The sequence below is a fragment of the Dermacentor andersoni genome, chromosome 5 (genome assembly GCF_023375885.2).
Source record: "Dermacentor andersoni chromosome 5, qqDerAnde1_hic_scaffold, whole genome shotgun sequence".
Taxonomy (NCBI): domain Eukaryota; kingdom Metazoa; phylum Arthropoda; class Arachnida; order Ixodida; family Ixodidae; genus Dermacentor; species Dermacentor andersoni.
In genome coordinates, this window is record NC_092818.1 from 168,759,456 (window position 1) to 168,773,893 (window position 14,438).

Below are 14,438 nucleotides of genomic sequence, written 5' to 3' on the forward strand. Positions count from 1 at the left end.
TGTATTTTTTTTTTCTTAAAGGGGAGTCGTTTGACAGTAAACATGCATCTACGACACAACGTGCATTTCCCTTTCTGGACCGGCTGCATTAGTACCATTCTGTGTGTGACTGAACTCATACGTGCAGTTCAAGGTTTCAGTGAGCACAATCGTCGTTCAACTTAATCAGTACTGCTTGATTTGAATAATAACTTCAGCCGCACAATGATGTGAAAAAATAAGTCGTGTTATGTCAATGCTTGTAGCACTTTCTTACACTGCAGCAATATTTGTACTATCTTAAACGGGCCATATTTTAAACCGTTTTTCGAGACAAATATTTTGGACCATCGTGCCATGCTTTTCATGCTTGCAAAGCAGCGTGGGCCCTAATTGACATAATTAATCAAATCGACTGGCCTAGGTGACAAATTGTAGGCGTGATAGGCAGCGTCACCTGTTCCCACAGCGAATCCTTCCCTCCCTCCCCTTTAATTTTTCCTCCCTTCAACCCCCTTCCCCTTGCGTCGGGTAGCAATCCCGACGCCCATCTGGTTGATCTTCCTGTCCTTCCTCCTCGTTGTACGGTGACTTTATTTTCATGAAAGAACGGTGCCAGAAAGTTTCGCATCTGAGAAACCCTAGCTACTTCTCCCCGAAACACCCACAGTAAAAATGAGAGAAGGAATATTTCTGAAGTAAACCCAATGCTCGGAAAACAACGGGAACGTCCTCGCACACGCGATAATATACCATTATTTTATTTATTTTATTGATTTGTTTGGGGAAAAAATGTATTATGTATTTGGAGAAAAAAGCTGCAGAGAAAGCAGCTTGACTGGCCCCAGTTTCCGTTTACAATGGCAGCAGCAGGGCAGGTGGGAAACGTCTTACGGAAAGAAAGAGGAGAAAAAAGAAAGAGCAAAAACATCAAGGGGAAAAATCACAATGTACAACCGTACACAGTCAAGATCGCAGAAACACTTCACGCAGATCTTTGCGGAACAAGTGAGCACATCGATATTGCATCTGGTGAGATTATTGAGTAAACTGGGCAGCCAGTAGCATAATATTTGCTGGCGATAATTAGTACGAAGTTGAGCAACACACCAAGTCTCAGGAGCTCGAGTTGTGTAAGGGGTTTCTCGTTTTGTGAGATTAGCGAGAGAGTTGAGGGCGCCAATATTTTTCTCATATCTTCTGTAGGTTCGCAACAAGCGCAGGCTTATTAGGGCAGGCAATTTAAGGGTTCTAAGCACGCTGAAAAGAGGATCGGAATGAAAATCACAAGGCTTATTACAAATGACAGGAAGAAATTTCTGCTGGATAACAAACAGCTTGTGAGTCTTTGTGGCTAAAGTTGTCCCCCATACGAGGCAGCAGTAATTTAGGTGACAAAAGAAAGTGAGTTATAAATCAGCAGTTTCATGGATTGCGGGAGGTATCTAAAGGAATAGACAACACCCAACACCTGTGACAGTTTGCCGGTGAGGAAATATACTTGAGAGCGCCATGTCATATCACGATCAAAGTGCACACCCAGACATTTGATTGATTGTACAACTTCAATAGTACAGGAGTTAAGCACAATATCTCCAGGTACCACGACATTAATATTTCCTGGATGAAAGAGCAAGGCTTTGGTTTTTGCGGAGTTGATTGTTAGACCATTGTCGAGAGACCACTGGTGTACTTTAGATAGCACACTGTTAGCACGTAAGACCAGGTCATCCAGGGATTTGGATGAACAAAGAAGTGTGGTGTCATCGGCATACATAATGTACATTGTGCCAGAATCAATGTTAATAAATTCGTTGACGAAATTATTCAACAAAAGAGGGCCCAAGATGCTTCCTTGTGGGACACCTACATGAACAGGAAGGACACTGGATGATAATCCATTTACATGCACAAATTGCTTTCTGTGACTCAAGTAAGATTCAAGTAAGCTGAGTGCGATGGCTCCGATGCCATAATAAGTTAGTTTACGAACCAAAACTTTATGATCAATAGAATCGAAGGCTTTGGATAAGTCGATAAAAACATCTAAAGTTAATAAACGTGCCTCAAAATTTCCAAGGATTAGTTCTTTCTGCTTAAGGAGTGCTAGTTCAGTTGACATGAATCTGCGGAAAGCGTGTTGATGTTGGGTTAATAAGTTATGTTTGTCAAGAAAACAGGATAACCTACAAAATTTTACCTTCTCTAGTACTCTGGGAAAAATCGAGAGTATGGGAAATGGGTCTGTAGTTCGAAATAAGTGTTTTATCACCTTTTTTTTTTTAAAATGGAGAGCACTTTGCCACCTGCATTCTTTTTAGGAATTGGCCTTGGGAGAGACAGATATTGTAGATACGAGCAAGAACAGGTGAAATAATATCAAACACATAGCTGACAGGCCTGATTTGCAGACCATCAGCATCACAGGAACTACTGTTACTCAGGTCACGGAAAAGCAGTGTTATTTCATGTTCATTTGTAGGGTTCAAAAATATTGATTCTGTGCAGTGAGCATTTATACATTTACAGGCACTCAAGCTGGCAGTTCGGTGACATGTACTGGTTAAATGATCATTAAAACAACGAGGAAGCGCATCACTGCAGATTTCCTCACCCTTAATGGCACTTTGCATCTCAGGTGTATGACACGGTTCTCTGTTTGTGAATGTGTTTAACTTGTGCCAGATTTTACGGCTATCATTATGGCATGTTAAATAGTTATTTTCAAAATATGAGGTACGAGCCGTACGTGTCTGCTTTGTAATCCGGTTACGAAAGGACCTAAAGGTTTGCAAATCCCCAGGATCTTTGTAATTAATAAACCGGTTGAAAACCTTTTTTTCTTTAGTTTTTTTAAATAGATAATTCGTGACCCACGGTTTGCGAATTAGGGAAGCGCGAGGTTTTCGTGAACGGAACGGAAAATGCTTCTGATAGCACATGCTACAGGTGTCAATGAACAGCTCATACGCGGTGTCAGCTCATTGAGAATTATAAACACAACTCCAATCAACTTTACACAGTTCTTCGCGAAAACGGTCAAGGTTATCGCTGGTGATGGTTTGAAATATAGGAAGACATTTATTTTTATGTTTTGATTTACGTTTCCAACTAAAAAAAATTGGCATGTGGTCGCTGATGTGATATGAAAGAACACGAGATTTGATATCAGCCTGACCGCAATTCGTGATGAACAAATCAAGGCACGTTGAAGTATCAGAAGCGACAGTAGTAGGAGAACGTATGGCATTACGGCAGGCAAAAGAGTGCAACAATAGGTCAAACACACGCCTCAGGACAGTGTTACCACAAAGTTCTATATTAAAGTCACCACCGATGATGATATTGTATTGGAAATCGGTAGTGTATTCGAGAAGCCTTTCAAGAAAGAGCAAAAAACAATCGGTATTGCCAATTTGTGGACGATAAAAAACGGAGTAAACCGTACGCGCGTGAGGGATTGACAGCACTTCATAATCATTAGTGACACACGAAAATTCCTCAAAACACTGTTTTTTAATTATGGGGTTTTACGTGCCAAAACCACTTTCTGATTATGAGGCAAGCCGTAGTGGAGGACTCCGAAAATTTTGACCACCTGGGGTTCTTTAACTTGCACCTAAATCTAAGTACACGGGTGTTTTCGCATTTCACCCCCATCGAAATGCGGCCGCCGTGGCCGGGATTTGATCCCTCGACCTCGTGCTCAGCAGCCTAACACCATAGCCACTGAGCATTTCACGTTGAGGCAGTTTCGCACTAGCATGCAGACACCACCGCCACGTGAAGCAGTTCTGGATCGAATAAAATAATCGTAGGTCGGGAGCAGTCAGGGAAACGAGCTCTGGTGGTACCAAGTTTCTGACAGCATAATAAAATGAAACTCAGGATCCAGGCTGCTAAACATGGCGCCAAGTTCAGCTGCCTTTTTTCGCGCCGACTGACAGTTTACATGAATACAACGAACTGATCCATTGTGTCCAGGTTCAATGAACGCCTTTAATTCGGAAGGAAAAACATAAGGTTCACACAACGATGCCATTATGATATGAAAGAAAAAGAATGTGTTGTTACTTGTACCTAAAACACCAGCTTATCAAGGTCAGTCACGCACTTTATTAGGCAAGCATTCTGACCCTCTTCTTTCCTCACGAGGACTTTGGCATTACGGTACCATTGTTAAGAACGGCCAGCTGAAGTGCAAGTTTTGCCAGCCAGTTGCGACAGTGGCGGCAACTTTTCCTTGGAATGCCACCGTTACGCTCTAGCCTCGTCGCCATTGTAACTAAATACGTTCGACGAAGCAGGCTTTGTGCCTGAACACGACACCGCCTACCTGATCTGCTATGAGCGGGGGAGTGCCCGCGGGAACGTCTACGGAGGCCTCTTCCCACGCGCCGTTCAAGGCGCAGGACAATGGACACCACGGCGGCCGTGCTGCGGGGGTCAGCTCGGGGAATAAAAGGCGCCTTTCCTGAAGTAAGCCCCGAGTTCTACGAAGTCCGTCTGACGTCGGTTCCGGACCGTGAACCTGTGCGGAAGTGTGTGTGTGTAAGCCGTCCCGCAGAGAGGCGGCTTGTTTACGATGACTGGACGAACGTTTCCCTCACCTTGGGATCGAGGGGGGACCGAGTATTTATAAACCGCTGTTGTGCGGCTGCTCAGTGTACTTTCTCAAGCAGTCATGTTAGATTGATGCACTTTCTCTCGCAGTCATGCTAGACTGATGTACTGCAACGTCCTTATGTAGATACTGTAAATAAACCCATATTCTTCGTTCTCGATGAGGAGCAGTCCTTCCCTTCTACAACGTCCTCAGCGTGGATAAGTTGGACGACGGGATGGGCCAGCTACCTTCTAATTCAAGCCCGACTCCAATCTTGACAACGAGTTACGAACGGTGGGATTGAGCCCCCAATCCTCACACCATGCAAAGCTGAAATTATTGACACGTGCCCATTCCTTCGCCGTATTCAGAAGCATTCGATCCTGCGTCGTCAGATCTTCCAGCATGAATGCATCAGGCACGATACCTGGAAGGAGTTTCTTTTTGCAAGCATTTGTCCTTTGTCCTTTGTTCTTTGTTCTTTGTCCTTTGGCAAGCCATTTGTCCTTTGTTGACTGGCGAGTAAAGCGAATGATTATGCCCGGTGTTGTGTGTCTCGATTTTTTTGTTGTGTTTCTTGTTTAGACGCTATGACGTTTAGCTTGTCCATGAGCGATTCGTCTTTCTCTTGCTTCATGCCATGAATTTTGAGGTTAAGCTTTCGGCTATGACATTCCAGGTCGTTAACCGCGGCGCGGAAGGCATGCACTTCAGAGCTAGCCCACAATGACTCAATTTTAGTCACTTTGGCAACGAGCGTCTTTATTTCGCCATCATGCTTGGCAAGGTTCACAACGACATCATCGTACTTCTCCAATAGCAGCTTTACCGATGCCTCGATTTCGCCAACAGTATGCTTGAGTGGGAGCACCTCATCAAGTTTTTTTGTTGATTTCCAGGAGCATGATGGCGATTGAGGCATCCTGCACCTTACAAACGGCGGAGCTGGCCTTACCACTGCGGCACGAAGGGCAGCGCCAGGACTTCCTAAATTCAACATCATTGAACCGAAATTTTTTCTTGGTTACTCCCGAACAATTATGACTGATGTGAAAATGTCCCGAGTATTCGCAGCAAAGCAGAGAGTCATCATTTACCTTAATGGCCACGTCACATTCGTCACAAACAGAGTTAGACATTCTGACGGACGTACTGGGGGGTAGTTGGTTCAAGTGATGCGGTAACAAGTGAACAATATCGACAGGAAACTAGAACAATAGGCAGCGGCAGACTATCCTTAGGCGGTTAACTAAAACAAGGACGGCAAACACCAACCTGTAACAACAGTAGAAAATCAGTACATAAGACAAGGGTTCGCTCGCCGCCACTGCTGCTGCCAAATGAGGAGCTAATTGCAGCGACGCCCATATTTGTAGACGACGGTGGCGCCTTCCACTTCCGTTGTCGTGACGCGGCTATCTGCAGTAAGCAGATACCAGCAGCAGGATCGGTAGGTGGGGCGGACCTTGGTACGCTCGAAATCCAATTTGCACACGTGCAGTGTGCGGCGTTGTGGAGTTTCGGGCTGCTGATAACTTCAACACGATGCGACGACTGCGCACTGTAACGACAGTAGAAAATCCTCGATTAGACGAGGGTCCGCCCGCCGCCACTGCTGCTGCCTAAAAAAAATGATTGTTCGTCTCATCTAGAGCTTGGAAGTACTTTGCGATTTCTATTTCTTGCAGCAAGCTCCCCATACGCCGGAAAAATGATACTTTTATTCCTCGACTTGAAGACCTCCAAGCTTCCCGCCACCTCCAAGTTCACGGCCGGGCTCACCCTTGCTGAGAATCTTGTTTACCACCTCTGGCAAGGCGGTGAGTCTCACCTTTCTCCCTGTAGCGTTTGGCAATGAAGGTGGTTGCAGGAAAATTCGGAATAAAGAAGTTCTTGCGATAGCAGCCATATACATGTACACCGAATATCTCATACAACGCAGTCGAAGCTCTTAAAAAAAACTTACGCCCACCAAAGCATTGTTCCACTGCGTTCTCGCACAACTCGAATATATGTATTTTTTTTCGATCCCGACCAGTTATCAATTAAAAGATAAACTTCTCGCAAATATTTCGGTTTTAGGAGCAGTGTTGCAGGGAGGAATATATCTAGGCTTGCACTGGCATAAAGTTACCTACAAGAGAATTGCATAGTTGCGAAACGTAGACGTCAACCCAAAGTATCAGACGGAGAAATTTTTTAACGTAGGCGGAACCACCTAGCTTGCAAGAGTCGTCCCAATCCTTTAATCAACGTCGACATAATTTAATGCTGCGTCGACTTTCTTGCGGACTGTTGATCTTTTCGTCTTAGCCACTCTCTTACAGTTCATGTAATGGTGCCATTTTGTGTTTATCTGCCTGCCAACAACCTGCTGATTACCTCCCAGTGGTTGTCTCTGTTCCCGAAACGATCCAGCACATTGCGACAGGTCTCCTCAAAGGACGCGGCCCGGTTCACAATGAGCTGAATGATTGATCAACAACGTGTGCATTTCGGTAGTAGCTCAAACGAAACGGAGCGTTTCAGTCAACTTTCTGCGCCGACCACGTGGAACCAACCCATATTCTAGCAACTGAAACCGTAATGACTTTACACGTTTTGCAAGAACGTCGTTGACACGGCTGCCTGATTGTCGAGTCTGGTTCTGGTGGCTTCTTTGTCGCTCAGATGCGGGCTTCTTTTTATGGAATCATGATTAAGAGCGGAATATTTCAGACATGGATAAGAGCTGTGACGTCATTTCTTAGTATTTCCATACTTAGAAGACAAAAAAAAATTACCTTTATAGAAAAAGTTACTTTATATGTCTGAACTTGACCGACGCATTTCAAACGAGTTTAAAGAGTCAATCGGACGTGCAAAATTGTATAAATAATAATTAAGGATTAGTCAACTAAACAAACTGCAAGATATTTTTACAAGCTAAATACTCTGGCCAACAAAATTATTTTTGTCACATATGTCTACACTGTACCACGTTTTTAATAACTTGGTTCTATACTTACTCTCTTGTACTGTACAAGACGTTTACCTCACTGTGTGCACCATAATTATGACTGATAACCTGGAGTAGAGAGAGAGAGAAAGGCAAAGGAAAGACAGGGAGGTTAACCAGAGATTATCTCCGGTTGGCTACCCTGTGCCCGGGAAGGGTCAAAGGGATGCGATATGTGAGAGAGAGAAACAAACTTAAAGAACACACACATACACACACGGATTACATGCGAGACACTCAGCCAGGCAAAGATATCCAGATTATTGTTAAAGTTGGCACCTCTTTATCTCTCTAAACTATTTAGCATTTATGCATAGAACTAATGACACTTACAACAACAACAACGAGTAACAGTGCTGTAGAATATGTTTGTACTGCGTTGTCACCCGAAATGGAAGGTATCATCTGCGAAGATCGATAATTTCTTTTTACGTTTAACAGATGCAATGCTGTCTCTTGATAGCGCAAAGGACGGCGGAAAATGTGAAGATGCCAAAAAATAGAGCCTGTGTGGCGCACGAATAACACAAATTCTCTATAGGAAGTCACACCAGAAGATAATCAAGGTACAGAGAGTGCTCCCTATAGAATTGTTTTATAAGCATCGATTTCAGTCGACTGCACGTCGTTTAGAAAACGAGACTGGCGTAGAGTAAAAGAAGAGAGTGGTTCACAGCAATACAGAAGCTTGAAGGGAATAACAATTGTAGAACAAGAAATATCGCCGTAGCCAACACCTCGTCAAGGGGACTTGTCTTTTTCAGGGCAGTAACTGCTTACGCCAGCAACTGTCTGCATCAGGGAACCAAAAGCAGTTGCTGACCTGACGCTGACAAGAACCCTTGTTGAAACTTTGGCCTCAGCGACATTTGTTGTTCTACCATGCACTGTTGTTCACCTCAGAGTAGTAGAGCTTTAAGACGTGGAGCGGTGTACGCACGCGTAACGGACACACTAAGTGGTAAAGAAAGAGAGAGAGCAAGGAGAGAAAATGCGAAGAAAGTGAACCAGACGATCGTCCGATTTGCTACCCTACATTGGGTGTAAGGGAAAGGGGAATATAAAGAGGGAAAGACGGAGAGAAGGAGCACTGCGTGCACACGGGAGGGCTCACAGTACTCTAAACGAGTAAGCGTCACAAGTTTACATAATCTTTATATTGCACCGCGCACGTCCCATAGAACTGACCCACGCTAGGGCATTCTGCACTTCAAAAATTTATAGGTGCGTTTTATATAAACGGATCAACATTACTAAATGCGTACTTTTCTGTCATCTACTGCTGTATGTAACGGTATAAAAAGGATGTGCAGTTATTCCCACTAACTGTACTTTGTGCAAAGTAGTTTGGGCTTTCAACAATGCTTAGTATTGCATATTAGTGACCTTTCAAGTATTGATTTGCCATTCTCTTTTGTACGCTTTCTATGCAGTGTCTAAAGATTACCGTATGAACGTTTTGCTTTCCATCGGGTATGTTGAAGACAAAGACGTTCTGAGAGGAGCCATCAAGTATTTGAAGCAGAAGGAATATTCTCCCCTTCTGCGCAAAGTTGGTAAGCCATTGTCTCCTTTTCTCTGAAGATTGCAAATGAAACAATAGAAGTGTAAATATTGATTTCATTCAGTGCTCGAAGTCCTTTAGTGGTTTACAGTGCAGAAAACAGTTTTGATACGTCGCTTTTAACATTAAAGTAATGTGGCGAATCAGCTAATGTGCATGAAGGATTACAAGAGAGCACAAGACTTACAGAAATAAACATTTATTTACAACCACACACCATAAGCAGACGAGATCTACAATCTCGCCTAAATCTCCCTGATAGTACTGTCCAGCCTTCTTTTGCAATTTCTCAGCCTGTCTCAGCCGTACTCAAGTGAACCTTACAGTCCCAGGACTTCAGAAAAAGTCGGACTTGCCATCATCAGCGCTCAAGCAACTAACTTTACTTCTCTTGTACGAGAAATACAGCGACTGCACACACGTCTACACTGATGGATCAACTACATCAACCAGTTCCGGCGGCGCTGTAGTTATACCAGCAATGGGAATAACCAAGCGGTTCAGGACTTCCCATGTCACTACGTCTACAGCTGCAGAGCTCGCGGCTCTCCGCGACGCGCTTCAAGTGATAAATACTGAAAGTCCTAGAAAACGGGCAGTCTTCTGCGATTCAAGGCCGGCCTTGCAATGTGTGCATTCATTTCTCCGACATGGAACTCACGATCACCTCACGTGCGAAATCGCGGAACTTGTCCATCACTTAAGAGAAAAAGGCCATGATATCTCTTTTCAGTGGATACCAGGTCATTGCGGTATCATTGGTAATGATGACGCCGATAAGGCAGCTCGGACGTCAAACCAAGAAGACCGCTGCGTCCCCATTCCGCTCTCAAGGACCGACGCCGCGAGACAACTTGGCATTCTGGCAAGCACTATCTCCTTAGCAGAGTGGAATACCGTACATACAAGGCGCACAAGACTGCACCGACTAAACCCGTCACTTCAACTCAGACCTCCAGCCGGTGTGCACCGGCGTGAAGCGTCTCTTCTGTGTCGGTTATGGCTTGGAGTGGCCTTCACAAATGCCTACTCAGCACTAATTGGAATGGCTGATAGTCCTGCATGTGATGTTTGCGCATGCGAGGAGAACATTGACCACATATTGTGCCATTGTCCTCAATTTCAAGCACAAAGACAGTATTTGTCCGACACATTGAGGAAACTAGACGATCGTCCTCTGAGTGAACAGACAATATTAGAGCACCGTCCCGACCGATCATCGGCTCAGAAGGCAGTGAAGGCACTTTTGTGTTTTCTCAGAACTTCTGGTTTGCTCGAGCGACTTTAACTGAAGTGCTATCCGTACACGTACCTACACCTTCTCTCTCCCTTCTTTCTCTTCCCCTTCTCCCTTCCCCCAGTGTAGGGTAGCCAACCAGACTATTGACTGGTTAACATCCCTGCCTTCCTGTATTCTTATCTCTCTCTCTCTCTCAGCCTGTCCGTGTTAGGGACTTAAAATTTCTATGGACCACAAGGGCATGCAACAGATTTTGAGCAAATAATACGACATTCAAGGGCAAACCATTTTAATATTTAGTAGCCAAAATGAAAAGAGCAATGTACAGTGACGGTCAAGAATACGCGGCCCACGGCTCCGGGCGCAAGAGCAGCTGCGGGGCCACACGGCGGCGCTGCTGTCTCCATCGGGCGCCTGCTTCGAGGGTGCATCGAATGGTGACAAACTTCGCCCTCACTCTCGTACAGCCGCGACACCCACTTGACAAATTTCAAGTGCGGCGCTCAGCTGTTTCGCTGCTGATTGTCAATGCGCAGGAGGGCGCTTCCATTTTGCTTCGTTTGCCGTGCTGCCGTAGTTCTTGGCACGGCGGCGGCGGACGGCTTCCGTGCACGGCTGGCAGGTTCCGACGATTCCTGCAGTTTGAGCCCAGTGACGCTTTCGCGTTAAACGAGAATGGAACGTTAGTCAGGACGGGCGTTGACACCAACAAAGTGGCGACTCTTTGCTTGCTGCTCCTATGCTGGTCATGGCGTCTTTCTTTTTTGCTTGCTGCTCCTTGTCATGGCGTCTTTCGATGAGAGCCTGCATGCACGTGCGCCGTCCGTTCAAACGCCAGGCACGGAAGCGCGGCACGCACGGGCGCGAGGCGCACCTAAACATGAAGCGTGAAACCAAATTGCACACTGCCAGGCATACGTTCCGTGCATTTAGCCGAACGGCCAAACGCGCGCCTGCCGGAGTCTGTGCGTTTACGCAAGAGATGCCGGCTGGCGCGGGTAGGAAGGCAAGCGCGCACTGACGAACCCGAAGAGTTTCTCACCATAACACCTAGAGGCAAATCTAGTGCCACCTTCTACGGGAGTTTCCTAAGAGACACTGTGCCGTCATGGGAATCACGGTATATGTGTCTGCGAGGCTTGTGTTGGCTGGTGTTGTAAGAGACTTCGTCTAAAACGGGGATATGACTGCACAAATAACGCGTCCTTAAAGTAAAATCTTCATAAAAGGTTTTCATTAGCGTATATTACATATTTCAGTGAAGTTTACTCACCTGCAATGCATAACCAAGCTAAGAAAAGCAAGAACAGATGGCAAACTCTTCCAAAGTGAGCGAAAACCTCGTCGTCTGTCATCCAACTTTAGCGGCCCGCTGATAATTTTATGTTTCATGTAATTTTACATGCAACAATAAGTTGTCATACTTGAACAAAACTTGCTTTTGTGTGACATCAAGGCTAAAACAGCTTTTTACGTGCTGTTTCAGTAGAAAATGAGCTATTGTGACAGACGGAACGGTGCTGGGCAGTCGCGCCTTCAAGGTTTCCTGGCTCTCCGAGAATGATGCCAATCCGAAGTCACAATATACCGGCATTCTCATGCACACCACCGCGCAGCAGCGCCAGATTTCCCTCTAGGTTAATATAGTGAGAAACTCTATGAACGAACCCTCTTTGTAACTGACCGCCAGCTGCGAAACAGCTGAAGGCCGCACTTGAAGTTTATCTAGCGCGTGACTTGGCCGCACGAGAGTTAGGGCGTAAATTAGCGTCACTCGGTGCAGCCTCAAAGCAGGCGTCCGATGGAGATGGCAACGTGGCGGTGTGGCCCCGCAGCCGCTCCTGCACCCAGTGCTGTGGGCCGCGTATTCTTGACCACGAGTGTACCTTTTCTACTTCTCTTGTTTGTTTTTTTTGCTTTTTGCGACGTTATTCGGCTTCGTGATCATCGGTTTAGCAGCAATTCGACGTCTGTCACCAAAAGTGACGCAAACATTTCATGGAGAGCGCTAGTGCATGTTATCACGATACTGCGAGCATTACGAAAACGACGGCGTTCGTAATTGTGAGAAAAATGTCAACTGTGAAGAAGACTGCTTTCAGGGAAGACTATCCCTTAGGTTGGCTTGTAAACATATTTTCTTTCACATCTTCACGCCCGACAATAAGTTTTTTTGCGAGTAGAACGATCTATATGCATCAATAACTATTACACTATCGCAACCTGATTTCGTTACCATCATTAGAAGATGCAATAAATGATTATAAAAATATATTTTTTATTTATATTCGTCCTAATTTGCCCTTATCTTAATTATAGATAAGGTCATTGTGTTTTTCTTATGGATCTTTCTTGATTTTGTAACAACGTTCAATTCTGTACTAAAATGTAACAAAAACCGCACAAAATATGCTACTTGGTACTTTTCAGTTATACGTTCAGTGTATGGACACAATTATTGTTATAAATACGTACATTGAGCCGGCTTGTTATACATTCACATTGAGTTATTGTTTACTAACGTGCAGGCTTTACATATGCTGAAATCTTTATTGTTTAGGTCATGCATCATACAATCATATTCCCGCCTGCTATGTTCTCAAAAGGAGACTGGCAATATTAAAGTAAATAAATAAGCCAATATCTAGGCACCAGAAATGATTAGATATGCCGTAAAACGCACGAATACGAGACTCAACTTGAATCAAGACTTCACTTCTTCCATTGCTTATCTTTCTCCATGTAGTTAGGAGGGGCTTTCGGGGTCATCCGATTGATATAGAAAACATCCCCTGGGATGTGCTAATTAGAATAATGTTTCCTAGGCGGTGCTTATCAGGTAGCACGAAATTTTAAACCCACATCTATTTCCATATCCATATTTAAAACATATCTGAAGAATTTTCTTCTAACAGCAAATATTTAACATTAACTTTTCTTTCTTTTTTTTCTCTTTTTTTTCACCCTTACTACTTCAAATATTCCGCTGTCCTGATACCTTTCTTTCTGATTAATGGTCATGTATATTTAGAAGTTTTTTTTGTTTCTATTGTTACATTTATGGTGATGTATATTTTGAAATTCTTTTTTTGTTGTTGTTTGTATTGCATGTTTGGGTAAAATTTTTTGTCCGTTACTGTCAATTTCGTTTAATGTAGTATTGCTGCATTTGCTCCTTGCAATTGAACAATTTCCTTCGTTAGATTTACTGTAACTCCTAATCTTGTTTTGCGCTCTCCAGTGCTTACTTTCTTCCATGTTTCCTTCCATATTATTTTAATGTATTTCTCCTCGTTGCTTTAGAAAACCCATATTTATAAGTAACAGAAGGTCCCGATACAGTTTTTGACTATGGGACTTCCTTCTGTATATTATTCATTTTTATAACCTGTAGTCTATAATGAATAAATCAATTTCAATTTCAATTACACGCAGGTTACGACGTGGGTATGAACGGTGATCTGAAAAGCATCAAGCGCATGTACAAAAAGTTGGGCATCAGACGCCACCGGTGGCAGGGCGATGGTCTCATGAACTGCTTTCGATTCTTGCTACCAACCGAGAGGCTGATAGAGGCAATCAAGCAACGTGATAGGCCGGGCGGTTCTATCGACAAGGTGTACTACTGGACCGTCGACCTGCCTGCCTATATAGCGGATGCTATCAAGTGAGTTACTGCGTTCAGCTGCGGCGTAAATTAAATTCTGGGATTTTACGAGCCAGAGCCACGATACAACTACGAGGAACGATGTAGTGAAGGACTCAGAATCAACCAGCTGGGGTTGTTTACCGTGCATCTAAATCAAACTACTCGAGAGTCCTGCATTTTACCCCCTTCCCCCCCCCCCCCCCCCCCCCCCCCATCGAAGTGCTACCGACGCGGCCGGGGTTCGACCCCTGACGGAAGCATACCGAAGAGCACAATATCAGGTGAATTTTTTTTTAAGACTGCACAAAATTCTTAAAGATCGCCTGTGGCCGATAGCACAATCGAAATTTTTTAACTGGATTGTTGGAAGAGGCGCACATTACTTCCTCAATAAACCTAAAT

General features: G+C 44.4%; 1 protein-coding gene across 4 annotated transcripts in view; it reads left to right on the top strand.

Annotated features, from left to right (window-relative positions):
* LOC126531603 (dermonecrotic toxin SPH-like) overlaps positions 1-14,438 on the top strand; it is a 29,291-nt gene that overhangs the window by 8,536 nt on the left and 6,317 nt on the right. For 2 of the 4 annotated variants that reach the window (XM_050179202.2, XM_055071284.2), the window contains exons 4-6: positions 6,274-6,405; positions 9,017-9,139; positions 13,823-14,054. In XM_050179202.2, coding sequence (XP_050035159.1) covers positions 6,274-6,405; positions 9,017-9,139; positions 13,823-14,054 — 487 coding nt within the window. The remainder of the gene's footprint in view (positions 1-6,273; positions 6,406-9,016; positions 9,140-13,822; positions 14,055-14,438) is intronic. The other 2 variants (XM_055071285.1, XM_055071286.1) reach the window with 2 other exon arrangements.